General features: G+C 55.0%; 1 protein-coding gene across 1 annotated transcript in view; it reads left to right on the top strand.

Annotated features, from left to right (window-relative positions):
- Positions 1-13,523, top strand: part of LOC145339662 (protein capicua homolog) — a gene marked incomplete at its 5' end in the record, with an annotated part of 74,318 nt that overhangs the window by 43,214 nt on the left and 17,581 nt on the right. The window contains 3 exons of the mRNA XM_080184176.1: positions 456-625; positions 6,574-6,927; positions 8,941-9,482. Coding sequence (XP_080040302.1) covers positions 456-625; positions 6,574-6,927; positions 8,941-9,482 — 1,066 coding nt within the window. The remainder of the gene's footprint in view (positions 1-455; positions 626-6,573; positions 6,928-8,940; positions 9,483-13,523) is intronic.

The raw sequence follows: 13,523 nt of genomic DNA, 5'->3' as shown, positions 1-13,523 counted from the left end.
GGGAGTGCTGCACTGTCAGAGGGTCAGTACTGAGGGAGTGCTGCACTGTCAGAGGGTCAGTACTGAGGGAGTGCTGCACTGTCAGCGGGTCAGTGCTGAGGGAGTGTCACACTGTCAGAGAGTCAGTGCTGAGAGAGTGCCGCACTGTCAGAGGGTCAGTGCCGAGGGAGCGCCGCATTGTCAGAGGGTCAGTACTGAGGGAGTGCCGCACTGTCAGAGGTCAGTGCCGAGAGAGTGCTGCACTATCAGCGATCTGAGGCACCTAGATAACAATGTAAAGTTGCAGTATAAAGAATACTGAGGCCTTCCCTTTGTTGTAACATTGGTTACACTTCAACCGTGCATCACTGGCTGTGTTTGCAGTATTTCTGGAAGATCTGAGAGGCTGAATGACCCTGTAAAGATAAATTCTTTTGCACCTGCCCTGTTCACCAGCGCTGCTCCTTTTTCACCAGGATAACCTACATCCCGTCCACTGCAGGAGTTCAGTCCTCCATCCCACTGGGCACATCAGCATCCTCCGTCCACAGTACCAACCCCAACTCCTACCGGCAGCCCTCTCTGGCACTCGGATTCACCGCGATTGGACCTGATGGACGAGCTGTGCTGCAGCCCCTATTAGCGGGTAAGGATCCAAGTGAGGTCCCTCCACATCATTCTGCTGTGGCCAGTGACAGGGAGTGTACGTCTGGGAGTCTGTGTGACAGCGAGAGGGCCAGCGTGACGGAGGGAGAGGGAGGGAGGGCCAGCGTGACGGAGAGGGAGGGAGGGCCAGCGTGACGGAGAGGGAGGGAGAGAGCCAGCGTGACGGAGAGGGAGGGAGGGCCAGCGTGACGGAGAGGGAGGGAGGGCCAGCGTGACGGAGAGGGAGGGAGAGAGCCAGCGTGATGGAGGGAGAGAGAGAGCAGCGAGAGAGAGAACCAGCGTGACGGAGCAAGAGAGAGAGAACCAGCGTGACGGAGAGAGAGAACTAGCGTGACGGAGAGACAGAGAGAGAACCAGCGTGACACGGAGAGAGAGGGGTCAGTGTCGACAGAGAGAACGAGAGCATCACTGTGAGAGAGAGTGTGAGAGGGTCAGCGTGATGGGGATAGAGAGAGAGGGGGAGGGTCACTGTAATGGAGAGAGGGAGAGTGAGTCAGCATGATGGAGGGAGAGAGAGAATCAGTGTGACGGAGAGAGAGATAGAGAGTTAGTGTGAGGGAGAAAGAGAGAGAGAGAGTCAGCGTGATAGGGAGCGGGAGAGTCAGTCTGACACAGAGAGGGTCAGTGTGACGGAGAGAGAGAGGGGGTCAGCCTGACGGGGATCGATAAGAGAGAGTCAGCGTGAGGGAGAGAGAGAGAGGAGAGGATCAGCGTGAGGAAGAGAGGAGAGGGTCAGCGTGAGGAAGAGAGGAGAGGGTCAGCGTGAGGGAGAGAGAGAGAGGAGAGGGTCAGCGTGAGGAAGAGAGGAGAGGGTCAGCGTGACAGAGAGAGAGGGTCAGCGTGACAGAGAGAGAGGGTCAGCATGAGGGAGAGAGAGAGAGGGAGCCAGCGGGACGGAGAGGGAGGGCGGGGGTTAGTGTGACGGAGAGAGAGAGAGAGAAAGGAGGTTAGTGTGGTGGAGAGAGTCAGCGTGATTGAGAGGATGAGTGTGACGAAGAAAGGGATGGGGTGAGTGTTATGGGAAGGGTCTGAGGGTCTCTTTAGAGTCAGAGTGGGGTATCTCGCTCCTTCATTGTTTGCTGGAGCAGACGAGGAAGGAGCATCAGAGAGAAAGCTAAGACTTTACCTGTTAAAAACCTGTTTAAAATAAGTTTAAAGCACTTTGTTCTTTGTAGAACTGTTTAAAGCATTTACTTATTGTATTTACTGCTTTAAGAATTGTGAGGGAGTGATTATCAGGCAGTTGTGGCCCATCAGCTTTAATTATCAAGTGTCCACACGGTGAAGCCTTACATTGTTTGCTGGAGCAGACGAGGAAGGAGCATCAGAGAGAAAGCTAAGACTTTACCTGTTAAAAACCTGTTTAAAATAAGTTTAAAGCACTTTGTTCTTTGTAGAACTGTTTAAAGCATTTACTTATTGTATTTACTGCTTTAAGAATTGTGAGGGAGTGATTATCAGGCAGTTGTGGCCCATCAGCTTTAAATCAGCGCCAAGTTTAAAAGGAGGCCTGGTGTAGATAGCGGGCAGCGTCGGAGCGGGCAGCGGAGTGAGAGGGAAGCAGAGTGAGCTATTAGGGCTTAATATCAAAAAGGGCTGGAAGGTAAAAAGGCCAGGTGGAAAGAAGAAGGAAAAAAAAAAAATTTTTTTTTCAAAACTACTACAGCAAAAAACAAGGAAAAAATTTTTCCCACAACAAATTATATTGAATAATGGAGGGGCATGTGATGTGCGGTTCCTGTATGATGTGGGAACTGGTGGACCCCAGGGTCCTTCCCAGTGGCCATGTCTGCAGTAAGTGCAGGTTGCTGGAGGAGCTCCAGCTCAAGGTGGATGAGCTGGCCTCTGAGCTACAGACACTGAGGCTCATCAGGGGGAGAGAGGGTGTCATTGTCAATGGGGTGCAAGTGACATCCACCCCCCCTAGACTGTCTAAATCTAAGGGTCAGGAACAAAAGGGGGCTGCTGGGAGGAGGAAGGGGGGTGAGGAGCGGAGGCCTCAGCCTCTTAATCTGCATAACAGGTTTGAGGTTCTTGCTTCCAGTCTGGAAGAGGACGAGGCAGGTGAGGTTGGTGAGCAAACTGCACACGGTACAGTGATGCAGCAGGACATAGGCAAAGAGAAGGGGAAAAGGAACGTAGTAGTGATTGGAGATAGTGGGGTGAAGGGTATTGACACTGTCCTTTGTCACAATGACAAAGTGCACAGAAGGGTGTGTTGTCTGCCTGGTGCTCGGGTACAGGATGTCGCAGCTGGGCTGCAGAGGAATCTGGAGTGGGAGGGTGAGAACCCAGTTGTGGTGGTACATGTGGGTGCCGGCGACGTAGGCAAAGTGCGGACTGAGGATCTGGGGAGGGAGTATGAGAAGCTGGGAATGGAATTAAAAAGTAGAACCGACAAGGTGGTCTTCTCTGGGCTACTGCCTGAACCGAGTGCAGACGGGCGTAGGGTTGACAGGATAAAGGAAGTGAATGGGTGGCTCAGAGATTGGTGTGGGAGGAATGGGATCGAATTTATGGGGCATTGGCACCAGTATTGGGGTAGGTGGGACTTGTTCGGGCGGGATGGGGTTGGTCTGAATCGTGCTGGGACCAGAGTGCTGGCGAATCGAGTAAAGAGGACTGTAGACAGGGCTTTAAACTAATTAGGGGGGGGGAGGGTGCGAGGGTAGGTGATGTTAGGAGGTCTACAGTTAAGGATAGGGTACAGGTAAGGGAAGAGGCTGAGGATGTCCCAAGTGGTGGCGTTACGGCAAATAGGGTCCAGAAGAAGGCTGGGATGAAAGCGCTTTATCTGAATGCACGAAGCATTCGGAATAAAGTGGATGAGCTGGTGGCGCAGATCGACACAAATGGATACGATCTGGTGGCCATTACAGAGACGTGGCTGCAAGGTGACAGGGACTGGGAGATGAATGTACAGGGCTATCAAGTGTTTAGGAAGGATAGGCAGGAGGAAAGAGGGGGTGGCGTAGCTCTGCTGATTAAGGACAGCATCAAGGTGGTAGCAAGGGATGATATCGGAGCCAAAGAGCAGAAAGTGGAATCGTTGTGGGTGGAGATTAGGAACAGCAAAGGGAGGAAGACGCTGGTGGGTGTCGTCTATAGGCCCCCGAATAATGATCTGGAGGTGGGGCGGGCTGTTAACGCGCAAATAAGTGCGGCGTGCAGGAATGGGACGGCAGTAGTTATGGGGGATTTCAATCTGCATATTGATTGGTCGACCCATGTTGGACGAGGTGGGCTCGAGGAGGAGTTCTTGGAATGCTGCCGGGATAGTTTCCTGGAACAGTGTGTGTTGGAGCCAACGAGGGAGCGAGCTATCTTGGATCTGGTGCTATGTAATGAGGCGGGTAGAATTAGGGACCTTGAGGTGAAGGATCCTCTTGGAGAGAGTGATCATTGTATGGTGGAGTTTCTGTTGCAGATGGAGGAGGAGAAAGTGGGTTCCCGGACACGTGTCCTTTGTTTGAATAGAGGGGAGTATGGTAGGATGAGAGAAGAATTGGCGAATGTGGACTGGGGGAGCGCGTTGGAAGGTAGGTCTGCTGAGGAGCAGTGGAGGATCTTTAAGGAGATCTTTCTTGGTGCTCAGCAGAAATTTATTCCGATGGTTAAAAAGGACAGTAGGAAGAGAGGTAATAAGCCGTGGATAACGAAGGAGATGAAGGAAAGTGTTAAATTAAAAGCGGAGGAATTTAGAGTAGCTAAGAGCAGTGGGCGAGAAGAGGATTGGGAAAGGTTTAAATGTCAACAAAGATTGACAAAAAAGTTGATAAAGGAGGGTAGAAGAAGCTATGAAGCTGGGCTAGCGCTTAATATAAAAAAGGATAGCAAGAGTTTTTATAAATATATAAAAAGGAAGAGGCTGGCTAGGGTGAACGTTGGTCCCTTAGCGGATGAGAAAGGGGACCTAGTGGTAGGGGATGGGGATATGGCTAAGGTCTTGAATAACTTTTTTGTTTCTGTCTTCACGGAGGAGGACGTGAATAATTTGCCGGGTGTTAGCGATGGAAAGGTGGTAGGACTGGAGGGTCTTAATGACATTACTGTTACTAGAGAGGCGGTGCGCGACAGACTGGAGGGGCTGATTGTGGACAAGTCCCCAGGACCGGATGGAATGCATCCGAGGGTTCTGAAAGAAATGGCGGAGGTTATAGTGGATGCCTTGGTGGTTATTTTCCAGACGTCGCTGGATTCCGGGGAAGTGCCGGAGGATTGGAAAACGGCTAATGTTACGCCGTTGTTTAAGAAGGGTGCCAGGCAAAAGGCGGGGAATTACAGGCCGGTTAGTTTAACGTCTGTGGTAGGTAAAATGTTAGAATCCGTCATTAAGGAGGAAATTGCGAGGCATCTTGAAGGGAATTGCTTGATAGGGCAGACGCAACACGGTTTCATTAAAGGGAAGTCGTGTCTGACAAATTTACTGGAGTTCTATGAGGATGTGTCTAGGGCGGTGGATAGAGGAGAGCCGGTGGATGTGGTCTTTCTGGATTTTCAGAAGGCGTTTGATAAGGTACCTCACAAGAGGTTACTGCAGAAGGTCAGAGGACATGGAGTTGGGGGTAGGGTGTTAGCGTGGATAGAGGATTGGTTGTCAAATAGGAGGCAGAGAGTGGGGGTCAATGGGTGCTATTCGGATTGGCGGTTGGTGACTAGTGGGGTGCCCCAGGGGTCGGTGCTGGGGCCTCAGCTATTTACCATTTATATAGATGATCTGGAGGAGGGAACCGAGTGTAGGGTGTCGAAATTTGCTGATGACACCAAGATTGGGGGAAAGGCAAATTGTGCGGAGGGTGTGGAGAGTCTGCAGAAGGATCTAGATAGGCTGGGCGAATGGGCCAGGAAATGGCAAATGGAATTTAATGTTGGCAAGTGTGAGGTGGTCCACTTTGGTAGGAAGAATGGTAGGAAGGACTATTACTTACGTGGCGAAAAACTGCAGCAGGCGACGGTGCAGAGGGACCTCGGGGTCCTTGTGCATGAGTCGCAAAAACCCAGCCTGCAGGTGCAGCAGGTGGTCAGGAAGGCGAATGGGATGCTGGCCTTCATAGCGAGGGGGATTGAATATAAAAGTAGGGAGGTCTTGCTGCAGCTGTATAGGGCATTGGTGAGGCCGCAGCTGGAGTACTGTGTGCAGTTTTGGGCGCCGCACCTGCGCAAGGATATTTTGGCCTTGGAGGGAGTGCAGAGGAGGTTTACTAGGCTGATACCGGAGTTGAGGGGGTTGAGCTATGAGGAGAGGCTGAATAAACTAGGCTTGTACTCGTTAGAGTTTAGAAGAATGAGGGGAGATCTCATTGAGACGTATAAGATGATGAATGGGATGGATAGGATAGAGGTGGAAAGACTCTTCCCGCTCAAAAAAGACAGTAGGACTAGGGGGCACAGCCTCAAGATAAAGGGGGGGCGGTTCAGAACGGAGTTGAGGAGGAACTTCTTCACTCAAAGGGTGGTGAATCTCTGGAATTCTCTGCCCGTTGAAGTGGTGGAGGCTGCCTCGCTAAATATTTTTAAGAAGCGGGTTGATGGGTTTTTGATAAGAGAGGGGATTAAGGGTTATGGGGAGAGGGCGGGAAAGTGGAACTGAGCCACGACAGATCAGCCATGATCTTATTGAATGGCGGGGCAGGCTCGAAGGGCCAGATGGCCTACTCCTGCTCCTATTTCTTATGTTCTTATGTTCTTATGTTCCTGCTGGATGTCTCTGGGTGAGTCCATTGCAGAGGGTGTGGGTCTTTCTGGGTGGGTCCACAGAGTGGGGGGGGGGTATGTCTCTCTCTCTCTCTCTCTCTCTCTCTCTCTTGGGTACTTCCCCTTGACAGCCTGGTTCTGTCTAGTGGATCCTTGTTGAGGGGGGTAATGGTTCTCTGGCTGGGTAATCTGGCTCCAGTGTGTGCTAACTCCTGCTCTCCTCTCTGCCCCCAGGTCAAACTCCACTGCTGACTGGGCAGGTGGGCTCCCCTCAACTCTCCGGCCCACAGCTCCAGCCTGCACCACCCGGACCGCTCATCACAGCCATCTACCCATCGCCAGCCTCCGCCACTGTCGCCACCACCACCCACAACCTGATCTACACCACCTCGCCCCCACTGCCCACCACCACGCTGCCTGCTGCCATCCTGCCCAAGGCGCCCAGTGCCACTGTCACCTCTGCCATCGCAGTGACCCCAGGGCCTCAGCATGGAGCAGGAGTGGGGACAACAGGATCCCTGGTACCAGTGTCTTCGCAGGGGATACCTTCAACAGCCTACCACAGCGGGCAAGGGACAACAGTGCAAGGTAGGAGTTGTTTCTGTTTTTCAGTGTACAAGGGCTGGCGGAGCAGGAGGGGGCATGTGGAGGGGGGGTTCTGGTGTTCAGTCACTCTCTGCCTCCCACCTTCCCGGGAAATCAAACCCGAATTTGCAACAGATCCCGTTCAGCCATCACCAACGCAATACTAGCTGACCAACACTGGCTCCTGGACCGGCAACAACAGCTCGCCCATTTCTGTAATCTGCTCCTGCCCAAGATATCGCTACGCTGATCCGCCGGAATCTCGGTCCTCCGGTCTGCCGGAATCTCGGTCCTCAATTAACTCTGATCCTTTGGGATCTTTCTCCTCCTCTGATGCGGATCACCAGCATTTTGTTAATTTTAATACCTCCCTCACAAGTGATTTTACCCTCTGCTGCCAGGGCTGAAAATCCCCCAAGCTCTGTCTCTGTCTGAGTTGAGGAGAAACTTCTTCACTCAAAGGGTGGTGAATCTCTGGAATTCTCTGCCCGTTGAAGTGGTGGAGGCTGCCTCGCTAAATATTTTTAAGACACGGGTTGATGGGTTTTTGATAAGAGAAGGGATTAAGGATTATGGGGAGAGGGCGGGAAAGTGGAACTGAGCAGCGACAGATCAGCCATGATCTTATTGAATGGCGGGGCAAGCTCGAAGGGCTGGATGGCCTACTCCTGCTCCTATTTCTTATGTTCTTATTATGTTCTTATGTCTATCAGTCCCTGTATCAAACCTCACTCTGAACAATCTACTGCTCACCTCTCCCAATATCGCCATGTAGCTTGGACAAATTCAGGAATCTTTCACATTCGGTAGAGAGGGGAAATCGGAGCTCAGTTTAGCAGCCTGTTTATAAGACAGCATCTCCCTCAGTACTGATCCTCTGACAGTCTGGCGCTCCCTCAGCACTGACCCTCTGACAGTGCGGCGCTGACCCTCTGACAGTGCGGCACTCCCTCGGCACTGACCCTCTGACAGTGCGGCACTCCCTCGGCACTGACCCTCTGACAGTGCGGCACTCCCTCGGCACTGACCGTCTGACAGTGCGGCACTCCCTCGGCACTGACCCTCTGACCTCCCTGGAGGTATCACTGGGAGGCTGGGCCTGGATTCTGCATTCCATTGAGGAGAGAGCCCAGCCGATGGTCTTTTGAGGCAGAGAGTGAGATGGATGGAGAGTGAGCCTGTCTGACACTTCTATCCCTGATAGAAATTCCTGGTTGGCATCTTCCCAAGGCTCCTGAAGGAGCAGCTGGGTTAGTGTGGGAGAGTGGCGGCAGGTGATGACAGGTTTACACCGATGGGAATGACGGCGTATTATTCCCGACAGGAGAGTCGGTCCGAGTCTCCATGTCAAACGGTCAGGTTTCTGCTGGAGAGGTTTAGTCTTCAGCTTCCGCCATGTGTCCTGCAGGTCCTTTTGTCTAACTGAGCTGTCCTGCCCCCCCCAGCCCCTTCCATGCCACACTCTGTCCAGTGGGGCATCAAGCGAACACACCCTGGGGTTTGTGAGGAGTCTGCTGTGTTTCAGCATCGCCCTGATAATCACGCATGCCGGGAGTTAACCTCATTAACAGACGAGGCTATCAAGTAGGTTACTGTTGCCATGGCAATGTGTGCGTGTGTCTGCACGCCTGTGTCCTCGCTTGTACGTGTGCGTCCCCGCCTGCGCGGGCGTGCGTGGCTGCCTGTCTGTGTCCGGGTGAGGTTGGGCAATGTGGTGTGGCAGGCAGGCAGGTTATGATATTCTCTCTAACTATAAACTCATCGAGTCTATTCGGCCTGTTGTGCCTGTGCTGCCTGCTTAAACAAGCTGTTCATTTAATGCAACTCTTCACCTCACTCGCCTACCCCCCTCACTCGCGCCCACCTCCCCCGGCCCCCCGCTGTGCCCCCTCACCCTGGCCCACCCCTGTAAGGATGTTAATCGCAGCCCATTTAGCCGAGTGGGTGTCTGGCTGGGTGTTGGGGAGAGGGCTGCACAGATGATTCTAACATGCTCTGCTTGGTTCCTCCCCTCAGGAAACTTGTCCTTCGGCTCGAGGCCAGCACGACCTTTGCAGAAGCAGCAACAGCCGGCGACAAAAGGCAAGACCCCCGCACCCAACATTCCCACCACCAGCCTGTACGACCCACCGGCCCCCACGCGGGGTGGGGGGAAGCAGCCTGGACCTGGCAGCGTGCCCAGCGAGCGAGGTGACGGCCACCCGGATACACCGCAGCGAGTGGAATCTGAGGAGGGAGCTGCCCGGGAACCCCCAGAGGATCGTGCATCGCGGGAGGCCTGGCAGCAGCAGGCAGTGACGGGCACCTCGGCTCCACCAACAGAGGAGGCAGCTGCTCTGCGGGAGCCTGGTACTCAGCACCAGGCCCCCCTGAAGCCTGGAGCCCCCATGGAGGAGAGAACCCCCTCTGACCATCTCTGCTCACAAGCTGGACCTTCGGGGGAGGACAGGGCGACCTGGGACATGGGGTCAGGGGTTACCTCCAGAAGCACAGGGAACGAGCTTGGCTACACAACAAAGTCCACCAACACGGAAGTCACTTTCAAAAAAGAGCCCATGGTAAGAGTCCGCAAAACATGCAGACATTTGGGAGTGCGTCATCTGGTCAAAGGGCTGGATCACAAAGGAGAAAGAGCCTGGACCGAGCAGGGAGATCATAGACAGAGGGGAATGAGCGGAGAGCGTAGAGAGAGACGAGAGTGAGTGGGGCAGCATAAAGAGAGAGGGGAGCGAGCAGAGGGCATCGAGAGAGCGCAGCGAACAGAGTGTCGAGGGAGGGGAGTGAGTGGGGGAGCTTAGAGAGCGTAGAGAGATAGAGGGGAGCGAGCCTAAACCGGGAGGGGAGCAAGCATAGAGCAAGCGTGGAGCAAGAGGGCAGCGAGTGGAGAGTGTAGAGAAAGGGTATGGAGCAAACACCTAAGTGAGAGAGGGGACAGAAGGCAGAGAGTAAAGAGGAGGGGGAGCGGGTGGAGAGCGTAGAGAGAGAGGGAGCGAACAGAGAGTGTTGAGAAAGAGGATAACAGGCGGAGGGGGGAGCGAGCGGAGAGAGAGGGGGGAGCGAGCGGAGAGAGGGGGGGGGAGCGAGCGGAGAGAGAGAGAGAGAGGGGGGAGCGAGCGGAGAGAGAGAGAGAGGGGGAGCGAGCGGAGAGGGAGAGTGGGGGGGGAGCGAGCGGAGAGGGAGAGTTGGGGGGGAGCGAGCGGAGAGGGAGAGTTGGGGGGGAGCGAGCGGAGAGGGAGAGTGGGGGGGGAGCGAGCGGAGAGGGAGAGTGGGGGGGAGCGAGCGGAGAGGGAGAGTGGGGGGGAGCGAGCGGAGAGGGAGAGTGGGGGGGGAGCGAGCGGAGAGGGAGAGTGGGGGGGGAGCGAGCGGAGAGGGAGAGTGGGGGGGGAGCGAGCGGAGAGGGAGAGTGGGGGGGGAGCGAGCGGAGAGGGAGAGTGGGGGGGGAGCGAGCGGAGAGGGAGAGTGGGGGGGGAGCGAGCGGAGAGGGAGAGTGGGGGGGGAGCGAGCGGAGAGGGAGAGTGGGGGGGAGCGAGCGGAGAGGGAGAGTGGGGGGGGAGCGAGCGGAGAGGGAGAGTGGGGGGGGAGCGAGCGGAGAGGGAGAGTGGGGGGGGAGCGAGCGGAGAGGGAGAGGGGGGGGAGCGAGCGTACAGAGTTGAGAGAGGAGAGAGTTGAGGGGGGGGGGAGCGAGCATACAGAGTTGAGAGAGGAGAGAGTTGAGGGGGGGGGAGCGAGCGTACAGAGTTGAGAGAGGAGAGAGTTGAGAGAGGGGGGGAGCGAGCGTACAGAGTTGAGAGAGGAGAGAGTTGAGAGAGGGGGGGAGCGAGCGTACAGAGTTGAGAGAGGAGAGAGTTGAGAGGGGGGGGGAGCGAGCGTACAGAGTTGAGAGAGGAGAGAGTTGAGAGAGGGGGGGAGCGAGCGTACAGAGTTGAGAGAGGAGAGAGTTGAGAGAGGGGGGGGAGCGAGCGTACAGAGTTGAGAGAGGAGAGAGTTGAGAGAGGGGGGGAGCGAGCGTACAGAGTTGAGAGAGGAGAGAGTTGAGAGAGGGGGGGGGAGCGAGCGTACAGAGTTGAGAGAGGAGAGAGTTGAGAGAGGGGGGGGAGCGAGCGTACAGAGTTGAGAGAGGAGAGAGTTGAGAGGGGGGGGGGAGCGAGCGTACAGAGTTGAGAGAGGAGAGAGTTGAGAGAGGGGGGGGAGCGAGCGTACAGAGTTGAGAGAGGAGAGAGTTGAGAGAGGGGGGGGAGCGAGCGTACAGAGTTGAGAGAGGAGAGAGTTGAGAGAGGGGGGGGAGCGAGCGTACAGAGTTGAGAGAGGAGAGAGTTGAGAGGGGGGGGGAGCGAGCGTACAGAGTTGAGAGAGGAGAGAGTTGAGAGAGGGGGGGGAACGAGCGTACAGAGTTGAGAGAGGAGAGAGTTGAGAGAGGGGGGGGAGCGAGCGTACAGAGTTGAGAGAGGAGAGTTGAGAGGGGGGGGGAGCGAGCGTACAGAGTTGAGAGAGGAGAGAGTTGAGAGAGGGGGGGGAGCGAGCGTACAGAGTTGAGAGAGGAGAGAGTTGAGAGAGGGGGGGGAGCGAGCGTACAGAGTTGAGAGAGGAGAGAGTTGAGAGAGGGGGGGGAGCGAGCGTACAGAGTTGAGAGAGGAGAGAGTTGAGAGAGGGGGGGGAGCGAGCGTACAGAGTTGAGAGAGGAGAGAGTTGAGAGGGGGGGGGAGCGAGCGTACAGAGTTGAGAGAGGAGAGAGTTGAGAGAGGGGGGGGAGCGAGCGTACAGAGTTGAGAGAGGAGAGAGTTGAGAGAGGGGGGGGAGCGAGCGTACAGAGTTGAGAGAGGAGAGAGTTGAGAGAGGGGGGGGAGCGAGCGTACAGAGTTGAGAGAGGAGAGAGTTGAGAGAGGGGGGGGAGCGAGCGTACAGAGTTGAGAGAGGAGAGAGTTGAGAGGGGGGGGGAGCGAGCGTACAGAGTTGAGAGAGGAGAGAGTTGAGAGAGGGGGGGGAACGAGCGTACAGAGTTGAGAGAGGAGAGAGTTGAGAGAGGGGGGGGAGCGAGCGTACAGAGTTGAGAGGAGAGTTGAGAGGGGGGGGGGAGCGAGCGTACAGAGTTGAGAGAGGAGAGAGTTGAGAGAGGGGGGGGAGCGAGCGTACAGAGTTGAGAGAGGAGAGAGTTGAGAGAGGGGGGGGAGCGAGCGTACAGAGTTGAGAGAGGAGAGAGTTGAGAGAGGGGGGGGAGCGAGCGTACAGAGTTGAGAGAGGACTCAGCAGAAAGCGTACAGAGTTGAGAGAGGACTAAGAAAGCGTACAGAGTTGAGAGAGGACTAAGAAAGCGTACAGAGTTGAGAGAGGACTAAGAAAGCGTACAGAGTTGAGAGAGGACTAAGCAGAAAGCGTACAGAGTTGAGAGAGGACTAAGCAGAAAACGTACAGAGTGAGAGAGGACTAAGCAGAAAACGTACAGAGAGGGGAGAGTATAGAGTGGAAGGAATAGACAGAGCGTAGAGCAAGAGGGGAGCGAGCGGAGAATATAGGGAGAGAGGGCATGGAGCAGACACTTAAGCGAGAGTAGGGATGGAGCACAGAGAGTAAAGAGAGGGAGGGACGTGGAGAGTGTAGAGAGAGAGGAGAGCGTGGAGAGAGAGGAGGAAGCAGAGAGAGGGGGCGGAGTGAGCGGAAAGCGTAGAGAGAGATAGAGGAACGAGCTGAGAGCATAGAGAGAAAGGGAAGCGAATGGAGAGTGTAGAGAGAGAAGAGACCAGGCGGAGAAATAGAGAGAGCGGAGTGAGCAAAGAGAGAGGGAGGAACGAGCAGAGAGCGTAGAGAGAGAGAGGATGGAGCGGAGAGTATACAGAAAGATGGGAGCGTGTGGAGAGCATAGAGAGAGAGAGGATAAGAACATAAGAAATAGGAGCAGGAGTAGGCCATCTAGCCCTTCGAGCCTGCCCCGCCATTCAATAAGATCATGGCTGATCTGTTGTGGCTCAGTTCCACTTTCCCGCCCTCTCCCCATAACCCTTAATCCCCTCTCTTATCAAGAACCCATCAACCCGCTTCTTAAAAATATTTAGCGAGGCAGCCTCCACCACTTCAACGGGCAGAGAATTCCAGAGATTCACCACCCTTTGAGTGAAGAAGTTCCTCCTCAACTCCATCCTAAACCGCCTCCCCTTTATCTTGAGGCTGTGCCCCCTAGTCCTACTGTCTTTTTTGAGCGGGAAGAGTCTCTCCACCTCTATCCTATCCATCCCATTCATCATCTTATACGTCTCAATGAGATCTCCCCTCATTCTTCTAAACTCTAACGAGTACAAGCCTAGTTTATTCAGCCTCTCCTCATAGCTCAATCCCCTCAACTCCGGTATCAGCCTAGTAAACCTCCTCTGCACTCCCTCCAGGGCCAAAATATCCTTGCGCAGGTGCGGCGCCCAAAACTGCACACAGTCCTCCAGCTGCGGCCTCACCAATGCCCTATACAGCTGCAGCAAGACCTCCCTACTTTTATATTCAATCCCCCTCGCTATGAAGGCCAGCATCCCATTCGCCTTCCTGACCACCTGCTGCACCTGCAAGCTGGGTTTTTGCGACTCATGCACAAGGACCCCGAGGTCCCTCTGCACCGT

This window comes from Carcharhinus amblyrhynchos, unplaced genomic scaffold, assembly GCF_965287045.1.
Source record: "Carcharhinus amblyrhynchos unplaced genomic scaffold, sCarAmb.v2.hapA scaffold_594, whole genome shotgun sequence".
Classification (NCBI taxonomy): domain Eukaryota; kingdom Metazoa; phylum Chordata; class Chondrichthyes; order Carcharhiniformes; family Carcharhinidae; genus Carcharhinus; species Carcharhinus amblyrhynchos.
Note: the sequence above shows the minus strand (reverse complement) of the source record. Positions and strands in the feature narration are given on the sequence as shown.